Below are 12823 nucleotides of genomic sequence, written 5' to 3'. Positions count from 1 at the left end.
GAGATAATGCCACATATGACGTAGGTACCCAGGTATGTAGTATGCAAAATTAAATTTGTGCTTGTGGTTAGTCTTGGTTTGATCAGTAGCTATCAGCTCTATAGTTTTAAATATTATCAAACCTGTAAAGAGTATAGCAAATTGTAGGAATGTTGGCTAGGCATGAAGCATTTGACATTACTATTGTTGTTTAAAAAGACGTCCACTGAATAAGTCTTACTGTAAAAAAAAATAAAGGTCCTCAAACATGATGGATACCTATTTGATATTGATCGTATATTGGTTTAATTGAATATAATATTATTGAAAATATTAAAACAATTTTGAATAATATTGATCATGTATAGGTGATAAGTCCTCAACAGCCAATGTATAACTTGGCAAATTATACGTATAAATAAACGAATCCAGAATTTCGTAGTAGGTTTTTTTTATATTTTAATTTTGAAGAGAAGTATTTTAAAATGTAACTTGTAAGCGATTTTGTTTATGCGTTATTATTTTAGTAAAACGGTGACGTGACAACAATATTCGGGCGCGACGTTAAAACCCTCGTCTATTTATAATTTTATATGTAATATTATTATTATCACTAAACAATATAATTTTCATATAATTTAGATAATGGAAATTAATAATTTATTTATAGTTAGTAAATAATAATAAACATAATATTCTTATAGTAATTTCTCAGAGAAAATGTAATTTTAAAATAGCACAGCTCTCTGTTCTACATCCACACTTATAGACATTTACATTTTACATACGGAACACAACTCACAGACGGACAGACAAGTCGGCCGACAAAATCTGTATCAGTTATTTCGTTATTTGATATACTCTGTGGTCTGTGCAATAGACACACCGACGACCAACTGGCAACTAGGTACCGATGACACCGCTGCACCAGTCAGTAGTCGGTCTGCTCTGTCACCCACTCACGGACCTTTTAACTTTTTCTGACGGCATTTCGACAGTTGATACTTTGTTAGTAGGATCTATAAATTCAGATTTTAAAGTTTCTTATTTTCTTATTTCTTAGCCGTTAGTCAATAGAGTGCATAGTACTCAGTACTCCATAATCTATTATTATTTATCAATTTCTTTTAATGTAAATAGTCTAAACATTTGCATGTTTTGAACACCATTAAGAAAGTGTAAATATCAAATTTCTGTTAATAGATAGGTAAATCACGTTTATTGTTTAAAAATATTGTATCAATACATTTTTACATCTATATTATCTATATTATGGTTCATTGTCATTTTTATTCTCAGTTTTTGCCGTCTAAGTATCAAAAATGAAAAATAAAATTTCAGCTGTTTTAACAGAATTTCCTCACTCTTCTGTTTCAAAACAAAAAAATAAAAAGAAGAGAAAAGAAATTTGTTCAGATCCAAATGAAGGTAAGGTTTTAGAAATATTTAAGAAAGTATCTGAATTCTAAAGAAAAATCATTGGTTAAATACCACATTTAACTAAAAGTGATTTATAATTAATGATAAAATGTTTTGGTAATTATACAACATCAGAAGTTTTTAAGCTACCTAACTGTTAAAAAATAAATACAAATTAAGAAATTTTTTTCAAAAGCAATATTTGTAAATAAATTATAATTTCTTTAAGAGTACACAATATCTGTATGTATTATCTCTGATTTACAAGTGTACAACAGTAACATATGTGCTTTACTGAACCAAATGTTGTAAGCTTTAAGTATGAATTATTTGTGTTTGTATGTCCGGTTTTTTTGTTATTTAAATTTTTAAGTGTAATTGACATTTTTAAATTTTAATATTTTATAACTCCTTTAACAATTAAAAACATAAAAAAACAGTGTTTAAATACAGATATTGTCTTTACCCTTTGATTTAATAATTAGATACATGTATACCAAAACTACAGATATATCTTAAATTGTGACTAAAGCTAATAAGATAAAATTGATTCTACTGAACACAAATTTACCTCCTAGGTATATTATACATTTGTAAGATTGAAACAACACATACACATATTACATCCAGATTAATGTGTTTTATTTACTTTGTTGCTTAGATAAAATACTATTAAAGAAGAGAAAGTATTTATCCACTGCTGTCAAACCCCATGTTGTTACAACTACTATTTTACAAGTTCCTGAAATAAATGAAAAAATTATAAAGAAAAAAGATAAACAATTACAAGCAGCTTCTACCTATTCAAATTCTATTGAAGGTAAAATTAGTTTATAAATAATATGTTGTTTTAATAATTGTATATACAATAGTTATAGATCTTTTAAATTCAAATTTTAAGTATACTTATTATAGTATATTATATTATAAAGTTTGCGACTGCCGACTAGTAAGTTAACTCCTGGTTAAGTGTCACTAATGGGTGGTTTCTTATCATAATTATGCATTAAGTTCTTGTTCTATCATCACATATACTTATTTTGCTAGATGATACAGATATCTCTTAATATAACAAAAAAATTAGTCACTATATTCTATTCCAAATAAGAAGCACTCACTGCGACGACCAGTTTTTGTCGGTTGGTGGTCAGTTACCACTTTCTTGTCAACCCCCCTATGTAAGTAAACTATCTGTACGCCTGCAGGCCTCTTGTGTAGTGAAGCCTATGCTCACAAGTTAATCGCCGTGGGTGTTTCTTATCTGGAACAAAGTATAGTAAGTTGGATATAAATGTACTTATTGTGCACTATTGCATGCCATGTACTTTGCTGAGTATCTTTATAACACAATGTTTTTCTTACTAATTATTTTAGCACTAAAATACAAAATTGTCATAAATATAAGTATTAATAGGTTGTTATTGAATTAGTTTTTAAATTTAAATTGTCTTTCTAAATTAGATTTCATTAAAATCCCAAGCAATTGAATAATCACTTAAGTTCTGATTTTTCATAAACTCGTTTTTAATACAACATTTTTTTGTACATGTTCTAATTATTATTTTAAGAGATGTATATAGAGTGATTCTTTTATTATGAACCACTCATTATTTCAAAAAATATTCATGTTTTTGAAAATATTTTTTTTACATAGTTTCAAGTTGTCAAAAAAACAATGCTTTTATTAAAAAATTATATATTTTTTAAGTTTTTTACTTTTTTGAATGACAACAGAGTTTTAATTTCATATTCCAAAGCAGAATAATTTTCTGAGTATTTTAATACTTAAAAATTGAATTTAGGATGAGTATATAGTATGAGTTTATAGTATTTAAAGTCTAGTTGTGTGGGGTGGAGTGGTACGGGATTACCCTGCAAAATGTTTGTCCACTACTCCGCTTGTCTAAACTTTAAATATGTATACCTCATAAACTACTTGCCCTAAATTGATTTTTATGTATCAAAATACTCAGAAGGTTATTCTGCTTTGGAATATGAAATTAAAACTATGTTGTCATTCAAAAAAGTAAAAAACTTAAAAAATATAAAAAATATTTTCAAAAACATGAATACTTTTTGAAATAATGAGTAATTCATGATAAAAGAATCACCCTGTAGTTATAAAACCATTCCTAATTTTTTTTTTTGGTTGTAATAACCATGTATGCACCGGATGTATCCTTAAAACATATATAAATTTGTTATTGATCCTTTCAATTCTATTAGAATTAAAATATTGCATCCAGTGCAATAATCGGGTATAAAAAGATAGTTTATTTTTATTAAATGCATTTTATTAAGTAAATTTTACTATAAAAATATCAATACCTAATAATTATATTACAAACCTATGATTATGAATTAGCTCTAGAGTAACTAAGTGATTAAGTGTGCAATTATCAATATCAATGTGATCTAATAATATTTTATTGTTTACCAATTATAATTTTAGAAAAATAGATGGATAATTATCAGATTATTGCTTACTGTTTTTTTACAATAACTGGGTATGTCCAAAATCAAAATTGGACATATCTTGTTATTGCAATAAATGAAAATCAATATTTTTTAGTTTTTATTAATTATTTTCCTGAATAAAGTATGACCACCAAAGGAAATAATCTTATTTGGTATGTCTTATTTTGGGCCTATAGTTATTTATGAATAACAATTCAATTTAAATAAGTATATCATGCTAAAGTACAAATACACTTTTGTTTTAGACATAGTTGGTAAGGATTTAAAAAAGGAACCTTCTAATACTGTTGGTACTGTCATATCCAAAAAAGGAAAGGTTGATGGTAAATGTCGTGTTGCATAATACAATTAAAAAAATATTATTTTATTTTTATTTTTTGTTATGTCTTTGATTGGTTACAAAGTAGTACCATCTTCATTGCCAAGTTATCTTACATTATTTTCGTCATTGAAGTCCAAATTTAATTCACCAATACCACAACTGATAAAACAAAGATCAACTTCAACACCAATTCCTGGCTCAGTGCGGCAAAAATTGCATTTTGATTTTGAACCTCGTAAGAAAAACATTTAGTATATTAATCAACAAAATTAATAAAATATTTTTATTATGCATCAGTTACGCCAATAAAAGAATTGATTCCGTCAACACTATCTAAACAAACTAACATCGGTAACTTGGTTGTATTTTATATAAATCAAACATTGTTATTTATTTAATGTTTTTGTTCATAGCATGTGAATTAATATCAGAACTACCATTTCAGCCCATCACCTCAGTGACTAAGAATAAATGCAAATCTATGTTGACTTCTGAAAAATGGAAAACGGGCATTTTAAACAAAGTATTTATGTTTTATAGTTATTTTAATGTAATAATTAGGGACTTGTAGCATTTGCATACTTTTTTAATTATTGTTAAATATAGCCAGTGTGAAATAAATTCATTTCTTGGTGCCATGATATCAGAACTAAAATTTGAATGTGCATATTTTTGCATATTTTGACAAATTTTTCAAATTTCAAATTTAAAACTAAAGATAATTAACTATATTTTACCTAAATCCATTACATTTTTTAAAAAAAAGGAATAAAATTGTTAACTTAAAATATACAAAAGGCAAAGCAGTAATACATAAGTTAAATTACGTTTTAGAAAAAAATCCTGGTTACAAAGCTTTATGAAAAATTCCAAAACTTTTTAGCGGCAAAGTTAAAGATATGGAAGGTTTTGGTTTATTTTATGTATATGCTCCAATGTCGTCTGTAGATGTCGAAAGAAGCTTTTCGTGTATAAAAATTAACTATCAAGTAATCATTGTAGATCCACATTTGAAAATATCAGGAAATATCTTATTGTGCACTGTAATTTTCAAAATATTAGAAAGGTAATATTCTAATATTTAATATAAATTCTAATAAAATAAATATTTAATTTTACCACAAATTTGTTTACCTAATTTTTTGGGGAGCCATATCATTAGTCATATACGGTTGTTTAGGTGCATATTTTAGAGCATATTTGACCATTTTTTGGGGTACATATTTGGGTATTTTATAGAACTACAAATCCCTAAGCCTAGTAATAACTGACTACCCTAAAAAGAGAATAATCAATCAGCCGATTGATTGTTGTCTAATCTTGTGCATCTCCCACAAACAACCAATGTTATTAGGCGATCTTCAAATTAAGTATAATAATATAACTAATTAGTAATTAAGAGTATTAATTATAAATGTTTGTACGGTGGTTAGCAAGGGTAGGTGAAATTTAGTCTCGCTATTGCCAAAGCAGTCAGTCAGTATGTGTGAAAAGTGATAATTATTATTATCTTTTGAGACAGGGTATATATGACATTTATTTTTCAGATTCCAAAATTTTGTCCATTTTGTGATTATGTATGTGAAAGAATGATTTATCACCATATTGAAACAAATCATAAAGACCAACTCAAACTACCTATTTCAACCTCTGTTGACTCAATCAACAAAATAATATCAAACTTTACAAAAAACAAAAAGGTATTAGTGCCACTACAACATATAGTTGATATAATGGGAGACTATTGGTTTAACCCAGACATAAGAAAAATTGGAAATATGTTAGTATACATTTATTTAATATAATACAATTTTTATCCATATTTAAACAACATAATATTGATTTACACATTTTATATTTTAAAGTTTATGCAATCTTGGCCAGATTACAACATATGGTGGGTCATGGGAGCTAAATCATGTTCCTGAAGTCTCCAATCCATTTGAGCAATACATCATAAGATCTAATCAACAACCAGAGTAAAAAGTATGACAATTGGTTATTTCCAGTTTTATTTTTAAGTAATTAAGTTAATTCGTTATTTTTATTATTACAACAGAAAAATAAATTATTTAAATTTTTTTTTAATACTAATTATACATATATACATATTTAAAATTGTATATTAATTTTATTTTGTTACTAATTTTTTACTAAATATTAAAATTGTATAATAGAAAGATGAATATTATGTAGTAAAGTAAATAAATCAGAATTTGATGGTCATAATATCAATTATTGGTTAAGTTCACAATTTTTTCATTTCATTTTACTAACTGATAGTATATTAATTAGATTATAACCAGAAGAAATAATAATAATAATAAAAAAAAAGAAAAAAGAACGTTCTTAGAAAACAGTATACATAATACATTACATTTATTGTTTAAAAATGTATTTGTATTTTACTATTTTCATTAAATGTTAAAAATAAATCTGTTATTTATATTTCTACGTATTCTAATTTTGCAGTGGCAGCGCCAAAAACGGGTAAGATAGGACCATGGCCTTACTTGAAAATGCCTGGCCTAACCTTAGACATAATAATGTACTCATTTTTAATTTTTTGTGGTCTTACCTTATAATTGTTGGCATCTCATTGGTCCTACCTAGAAAAAAATCCTGGCACCGTCACTATAATTTTGTCTTAACAAGGATTGTTAAATATTTTACAAAATTTTGAAAATAATTCTTATTTTAAACTATGAATGATATATTATTTGTAGTAATCATACTTAAAATATCTGTCTGAATTCACAAAAAACAAATATTGTTATTTGTTATTATTACATACAAGGTCATTATAAAAACTTCATAACAACTGATAAAAATAAAACTGGAGTTTTGCCTGGGACTTAAAATCTTTGGTCATTAAAACTGCGTGTTATAACATATTTCCACTATTTATAAATTATTTTAATCAACATTATTTTAATGGTAATTTTAGTTACAATCTTGAATCCAAAAAAATGATATATAAATGATTAGAAATCAATAGGTTTTAATTTCTTTTACAAAATCGTGAAAACTGAATTTTTATAAATCGTAAGTTTTTAATATAGACAAGTATGGATAATTTGGTAACTTAATTTATTGAACCCTAGGTTTTTCCCTGTCTATCCTTGTCTTTGGGTTTTCCTTATAATACATAGTGCATTATAAAAGTAATGTGTATTTTTTTGGTATAAACGATTAAAATTCTTCAAAATAGTCTCCTGCATCAATACACTGCAGAGACGATTTCGCAACACCTGGAAGGCACCTTGTGACTCCTTGATTGGAATGCCTCCCAGGAACCTTGCAATATGAGTTTGAATGTTTTCCACCAATTCTCAGTACTTTCTTTTTAGTTGGAAAACCAAAAAAAAAGTTATATGGAGCTAAGTTAGGGCTGTAAGGAGATCAAGTAATTGGTAAAGACAAAGGCTGGGACATTATCATGGTAGAGCTTGAAGATGTCTTGATATCTGAAAAATCATCCATTTTGAGTTTGTACAGCGCCTTTTACTTGGAGGTGCTCAATTGACTGAAATCCTGCGTCGCATGCACCAGGCCTGATATCCAAAAACCGTCTTCAAGCTGCACTATGACTATGCCCCCAACCACACAGCCTTTGTCATTACTAATTACCTGACTGAGCAAGACCCTCATGGTACTCTAGCTCTTCCTTACAGCCCTGACTTGGCTTGGTATGATTTTTTTCTTCTCCCTACTGAGGAGTTGTTACAGAACAACTAAGCTCACATTACAAAGTTTCTGAGAGACTTTTCAATCGAGAAGTTCCAGGGTGCTTTCCAGCTGTGGCAGAACCGCCTCCATGGGTATATTGATGCAAGAGGAAACTATTTTGATGAATTTTAACCATTTGTGCCTATCAGATCTATTCTTCCTAATATACTATACACATTTCTTTCATAATGTACGCTGTACTTTACAATATTTCTTTGATTTGATTTTTTACTCATTAACAAGGTTCATATTTTGGCTTTCACAAATTTTAGAATAAATAAATATTGGCGTTTTTCTTTTAACTGCTTATTATTATTGCTTTACATTTCATTAATTTATTTATCTATGTATTATTTTAATTAATGATTGCCTAACTTAAATTCTTGAGGTCAACATTCTTTTATACATTTTGGAATTTTGGAAAAGATGATATTTGATAATGCTATAACCTAATATGTTTAAATATCACTTTCTAAACAATATTTTTAAATTTATTATTTCTTATAAACCATACCACAAATAAATTAGTCATCAAAGCGTATTTAAAAATATCACAATTTATTGAAATATGTAAATTTTTAATTCTTAAGAATACAAACAAATTTGGGATAGTAAGCTACACACCTGTAAGATTTTCACAGAAAACTTCAATACTGAATAATTTTAATCATATAAATTACAATATTGATTTTTCATAGTTATATAATATGTTGTAAAAAATGTGTATTTTTTAATAGATGTTAATAAAAAGAAAATATATATTTTATTTTTAGTGGACATAAAATTATTTATTTAAAACAAAATTTACCTATCCCAGCCAAATAATGAAAAATTAATTTTTACATCACAATTTTCTGTGGCCAACAATCTTGTATTATACATACATACTTTGTTCAAAAATTTCTAATAATTTGACAATATTCTATATACATTTTATTAGTATTTATTCATGACTGATGAAAACAAATTTAAAGGTAAAATATGTAATATAAGGAAACTTTTCAATCAGTTTGAATGTTGACCAGGAGTTATATTTCCTGGATGTTCTGGACTGTGCTTTTGTTTCTTCTTTTTTTTCTCTTTTTTCCGTTTTTTCCGTTCTTTATCATCGTCGTGACGTTTTTGTTTTTTATGCTTCTTCTCATGAATATCACCCAACCCTAATTCATTAGCTGCCATATCTTGAGAAAGGGCTTCACCGCTTTTGTATTTGCTTTTTTTGTGTTTGTTTTTATGTTTCTTTGTAGGCGGTTGATTTGCATAACGATACTGCTCTGGCAACTGATAAAATACAAAAATTAGTCAATCAACAATATATTATATTAGATTTATTATAACATAACATAGAAATACATACTGGTCCTGGATGTAATCGAAAACCAGCTAGTTGATGAGTCGTTAATGGCAAAATTTCCTTTCCTCCAATTGGGGGTTTTTCAATGACAGAACGTAATGAACTGTAAATAAATATTATTTATGTTGGTTAATTGTTATCACAAGATAATTAAATATACAATAGTTTATCAAACTAAAATTGTTTTTAAATGTTTTTTTTTTTGTTATTGCAGGGTGAGATAAACATTTTTAAGCTGTAGAATATTATTTATTTATAGCATATAAGTTATAGTTATAACTCTTGTTTTTAATTGAAATTCAAATAAAAACCATAATCATAACTAATAACTAGAGCACGAATGTTGTAATATTAAAAAATAACAGTGTGTTTTGTTATAAATGTTTTAAAATTCTACAAAAAATATAAATATAAATAATAGTTTCAAAATTCAGTATTCTATTCGGAGTGGCTGAAGAACAAATTATAACAATTTAATGTATAATTGTCATATAGTTTTATTTCACAAATTATTTTTGTGCTGTATTAAATACCTACCAACTTGAAATTATGTTTATTTTTTAAGATTTCTTAAATATTACAACAGTTGAGTGTCGATAATAACTAAAATAGTTGTATAAATTAGTAAATTCAATAAAATTGCAAAAATTGCAATTACAACTTTTAGATTTTAGTTTGTATTTACATGACACGCATTTAAAACATACTTAGCAATGTATTGGAAAAGTAGAAAAAAGTTTCAAATGCAATATCTGTACCCTACTAATAACATTTTAATTTTTTAATTTATTAGGTGAATTTGGTCCAATATAAAAGTCACAATACCATAAATCAATTGGAATATTTTTGAGTTGGGAGAATAACAATCAATTTTTTTTTTAAATTGAGGTCAATCAATCCCAAAAGTCAAATCATAAATTTAAAATCTTTGTATTTAGCACAATAGCTTTGAATGAAAATATCAATAAATAATAAGCAATTACATATTATATACATTTTGTATGTTAATAATACAATCATGTGGGATATACATATTTGTCATTATATTGAAGTATGTAGTATGAGATTTTCATATTATCAATTGTAGCTATTTTAGATGAATTAAGGAAACTGTTAACCAATTTTGTATGTTAAATATATTTTACTGTTTTTATAATAAAATATACTTATCCATCATGATTAAAAAAATAAAAATAATTGATACATTTATTAATAAGTATTTTAAATTACCTTTGATCATTATGTCCAGGAGTGTCAATAATACCAGGTAAATTGGGTAAAAATGATGATAAGCTTTCTTTAAGTCTTTTACCGCTGAATTTACTATATGTGTGTTCTAGACCATAATAGGCCATTAAATTAACAGACCCAGTCAATTCACTTTCACCTAAAACATAACATAATTTATGTTATTCAATGGAAAAATAATATTTGTTTGCGTTTAATGACTATTTTCTAAATACATTGTTACAGCATCATAGGTTCCACAAACACTAATGATTACCATTAAAATGCTGTACAGTAATAATGTATTAGCACTACACATTTAATAATGTATTAGTACTACACATTTAATAATGTATTAGCACTATACATTACATATGTGCCATAATTGTAACATCGCGTACATGGTACATCATAGTATAATAAATGGTACGTGTTCTATACTCCAGTGACACTTACATGGCGGTTCTTTCATAAGATAAAATGGTCCACTATGTACAATCGACGGATTCTTGCCCAATGATATAGTCGTCTTGAGGGTGCCCGTAGAATCCTGCCTGGAGACGACGGGAGACCTGGCACCTCGAGGCGATGATTTTGGTGAATACGACGACGGGAAACCAGACATGTAGACAAAGTAAATGAGTCACTTTAACAAGAACAACGATAATATATATACATAAATATGTTAGCGGCAAATAAAAAATATAATATATCGGTTTTAGACTTGCAGTGAAATAATATTTTAAACGTTATCAATGTTTACGTGAATTTTGATAAGTTTGTTGATTGTGTTATTACCGTAGAACGACAAATTGAAAACAGCTGTCACGCTTGAACATGATACATGACAAACGGAACCGTAAATTGGTACAATTAAAATATCCTAGATGGCGTTATCTAATACTGTATTTTTTGCACATTGAATAATAGTAATAAAATAATATTATGTTGTTTCTAATTTCTAAGTTGCAATTTTTTTTAAGAACGTTGGAATTTGACACTTAAGCAGTAAAGCATGTCAGTATGGAGCCACGGGGAACGCGAGTTCAATATGTCTTAAGTAATAACTGCAGCATAAGCATAAATTTGGCTTATTAGAAGGGGGGGCTAAAATTATAAGCATAATATTACACGCCCACGGACTGCTTCGCTCACCGCACCACCAAACATAAATTTACAATTTTACTTTAAGGCTGTAAGTATTTAATATTTATTGTAGAATATTATGAATACTTCAAAATTATTTGTTTAACAAGACAATTCAAATTTTAATTTTATTATTATTATAGAGCACGGATTTTTATGTAATTGCAGCTAATTATTAATAACATTTTCTTTATAATATTAATTTAACATTATATATTATTTATGTTCATGTAAATTGCTTAAAAATGGTCTAATCGGAATGATTTTTCTGATTATATTATAATAATAGCCGTTATAAATACACATCGCACGTCACGTATACCATTTCTAGAAATCTATTTTTTCATGGCGTTTACATAGGTAACATGTTATTGTTGTCGATATAAAATATTAATGTAGCTCAATCATTCTAATTTTATTAATATATATATTAATTAATAGTATCTATTATAAGTCTCCACTACGCGGCCCTTTAACAAATTTAGTACGGCCTGCACTAAAATTAAATTATACTTTCTGAAATAAAAAATTCTTTAAATTGATGTGTTTTTAATTAACTTTTTTATACAATACCCTTTCCTAACAAAATATCCTGTGTCTTTTTAGTATTCTTCAGTAAATTTAATAAGCAGTTGTAAATTTTTATATTTTTAATTATTACCATTAAAAATATATGCGGCTCACAAGTAATTAAAAAAAAAAAAAAAAATACATTTGGCCCTTACTAAAATTCTAGTGAGGACCGCTGCGCTATTATATTCTATACTTTTTGTATAGATTACTTATAGCTACAATCATCCTAAATATTTAATAAAATAAATTCGTCTACATAATACACCTTCTACTTACCAAATATATTTTACAAAATGTATGCGTAAAAAACGAGTCACTTAATAATATTTGATTTACCGTTTATAAATGTTAAAAAAAATACGTTAAACTAACAATGCTATAAACAATAGTAAATTTGTATTCCACAATGCGTTTAACCACAACTCCACAAGAAATACCAACAATTTATTTTTTTGCGACGTTCTTGGTAAATAGTTTCTATAATATTATTACACGCATACGATTTTATTATTCAGATAATCACATATTATATATAATATAAGAACTTGTGCTGGTTAGATTGTTGGTATAGGTATATGCCTCGTTATGCGGTTTTA

General features: G+C 26.7%; 2 protein-coding genes across 5 annotated transcripts; one reads left to right on the top strand and one right to left on the bottom strand.

Annotated features, from left to right (window-relative positions):
- Positions 1–701: 701 nt before the first annotated feature.
- On the top strand, positions 702–6251 carry LOC113556531. 4 transcript variants are annotated; one of them, XM_026961537.1, is made up of 9 exons: positions 702–1186; positions 1279–1407; positions 2060–2218; positions 4122–4199; positions 4284–4433; positions 4496–4549; positions 4612–4721; positions 5746–5978; positions 6064–6251. In XM_026961537.1, the coding sequence occupies exons 2-9, from the start codon at positions 1302–1304 to the stop codon at positions 6179–6181; spliced, it is 1008 nt and encodes a 335-aa protein (XP_026817338.1). In that variant the 5' UTR covers positions 702–1186; positions 1279–1301; the 3' UTR covers positions 6182–6251. The 4 variants fall into 4 exon arrangements, with proteins under 4 accessions (XP_026817338.1, XP_026817337.1, XP_026817340.1 ...); XM_026961536.1 differs by having other exon boundaries at positions 4281–4433; XM_026961539.1 differs by lacking the exon at positions 4122–4199.
- A 2418-nt stretch (positions 6252–8669) lies between these two features.
- On the bottom strand, positions 8670–11262 carry LOC113556533 (mediator of RNA polymerase II transcription subunit 19). The gene is made up of 4 exons (XM_026961540.2): positions 10965–11262; positions 10512–10668; positions 9285–9384; positions 8670–9208 (listed from the first exon to the last, which is right to left on the bottom strand). The coding sequence occupies exons 1-4, from the start codon at positions 11131–11133 to the stop codon at positions 8933–8935; spliced, it is 702 nt and encodes a 233-aa protein (XP_026817341.1). The 5' UTR covers positions 11134–11262; the 3' UTR covers positions 8670–8932.
- Positions 11263–12823: the final 1561 nt, after the last annotated feature.

Source organism: Rhopalosiphum maidis, chromosome 1 (genome assembly GCF_003676215.2).
Source record: "Rhopalosiphum maidis isolate BTI-1 chromosome 1, ASM367621v3, whole genome shotgun sequence".
Lineage (NCBI taxonomy): Eukaryota > Metazoa > Arthropoda > Insecta > Hemiptera > Aphididae > Rhopalosiphum > Rhopalosiphum maidis.
Note: the sequence above shows the minus strand (reverse complement) of the source record. Positions and strands in the feature narration are given on the sequence as shown.

Bases quoted from the DNA above. Each gene is read 5' to 3' on its own strand.
- LOC113556533 (XM_026961540.2), bottom strand. From the start codon at position 11,133: ATGTCTGGTTTCCCGTCGTCGTATTCACCAAAATCATCGCCTCGAGGT. The intron at 9,385-10,511 runs GTAATTTAAAAT...ATTTATTTACAG, and splicing joins CCTGGACATAATGATCAAAG to TTCATTACGTTCTGTCATTG. The intron at 9,209-9,284 runs GTATGTATTTCT...GTATTTTATCAG, and splicing joins TTCGATTACATCCAGGACCA to TTGCCAGAGCAGTATCGTTA.
- LOC113556531 (XM_026961536.1), top strand. From the start codon at position 1,302: ATGAAAAATAAAATTTCAGCTGTTTTAACAGAATTTCCTCACTCTTCT. The intron at 1,408-2,059 runs GTAAGGTTTTAG...TTTGTTGCTTAG, and splicing joins TTGTTCAGATCCAAATGAAG to ATAAAATACTATTAAAGAAG. The intron at 5,979-6,063 runs GTTAGTATACAT...TATATTTTAAAG, and splicing joins ATAAGAAAAATTGGAAATAT to TTTATGCAATCTTGGCCAGA.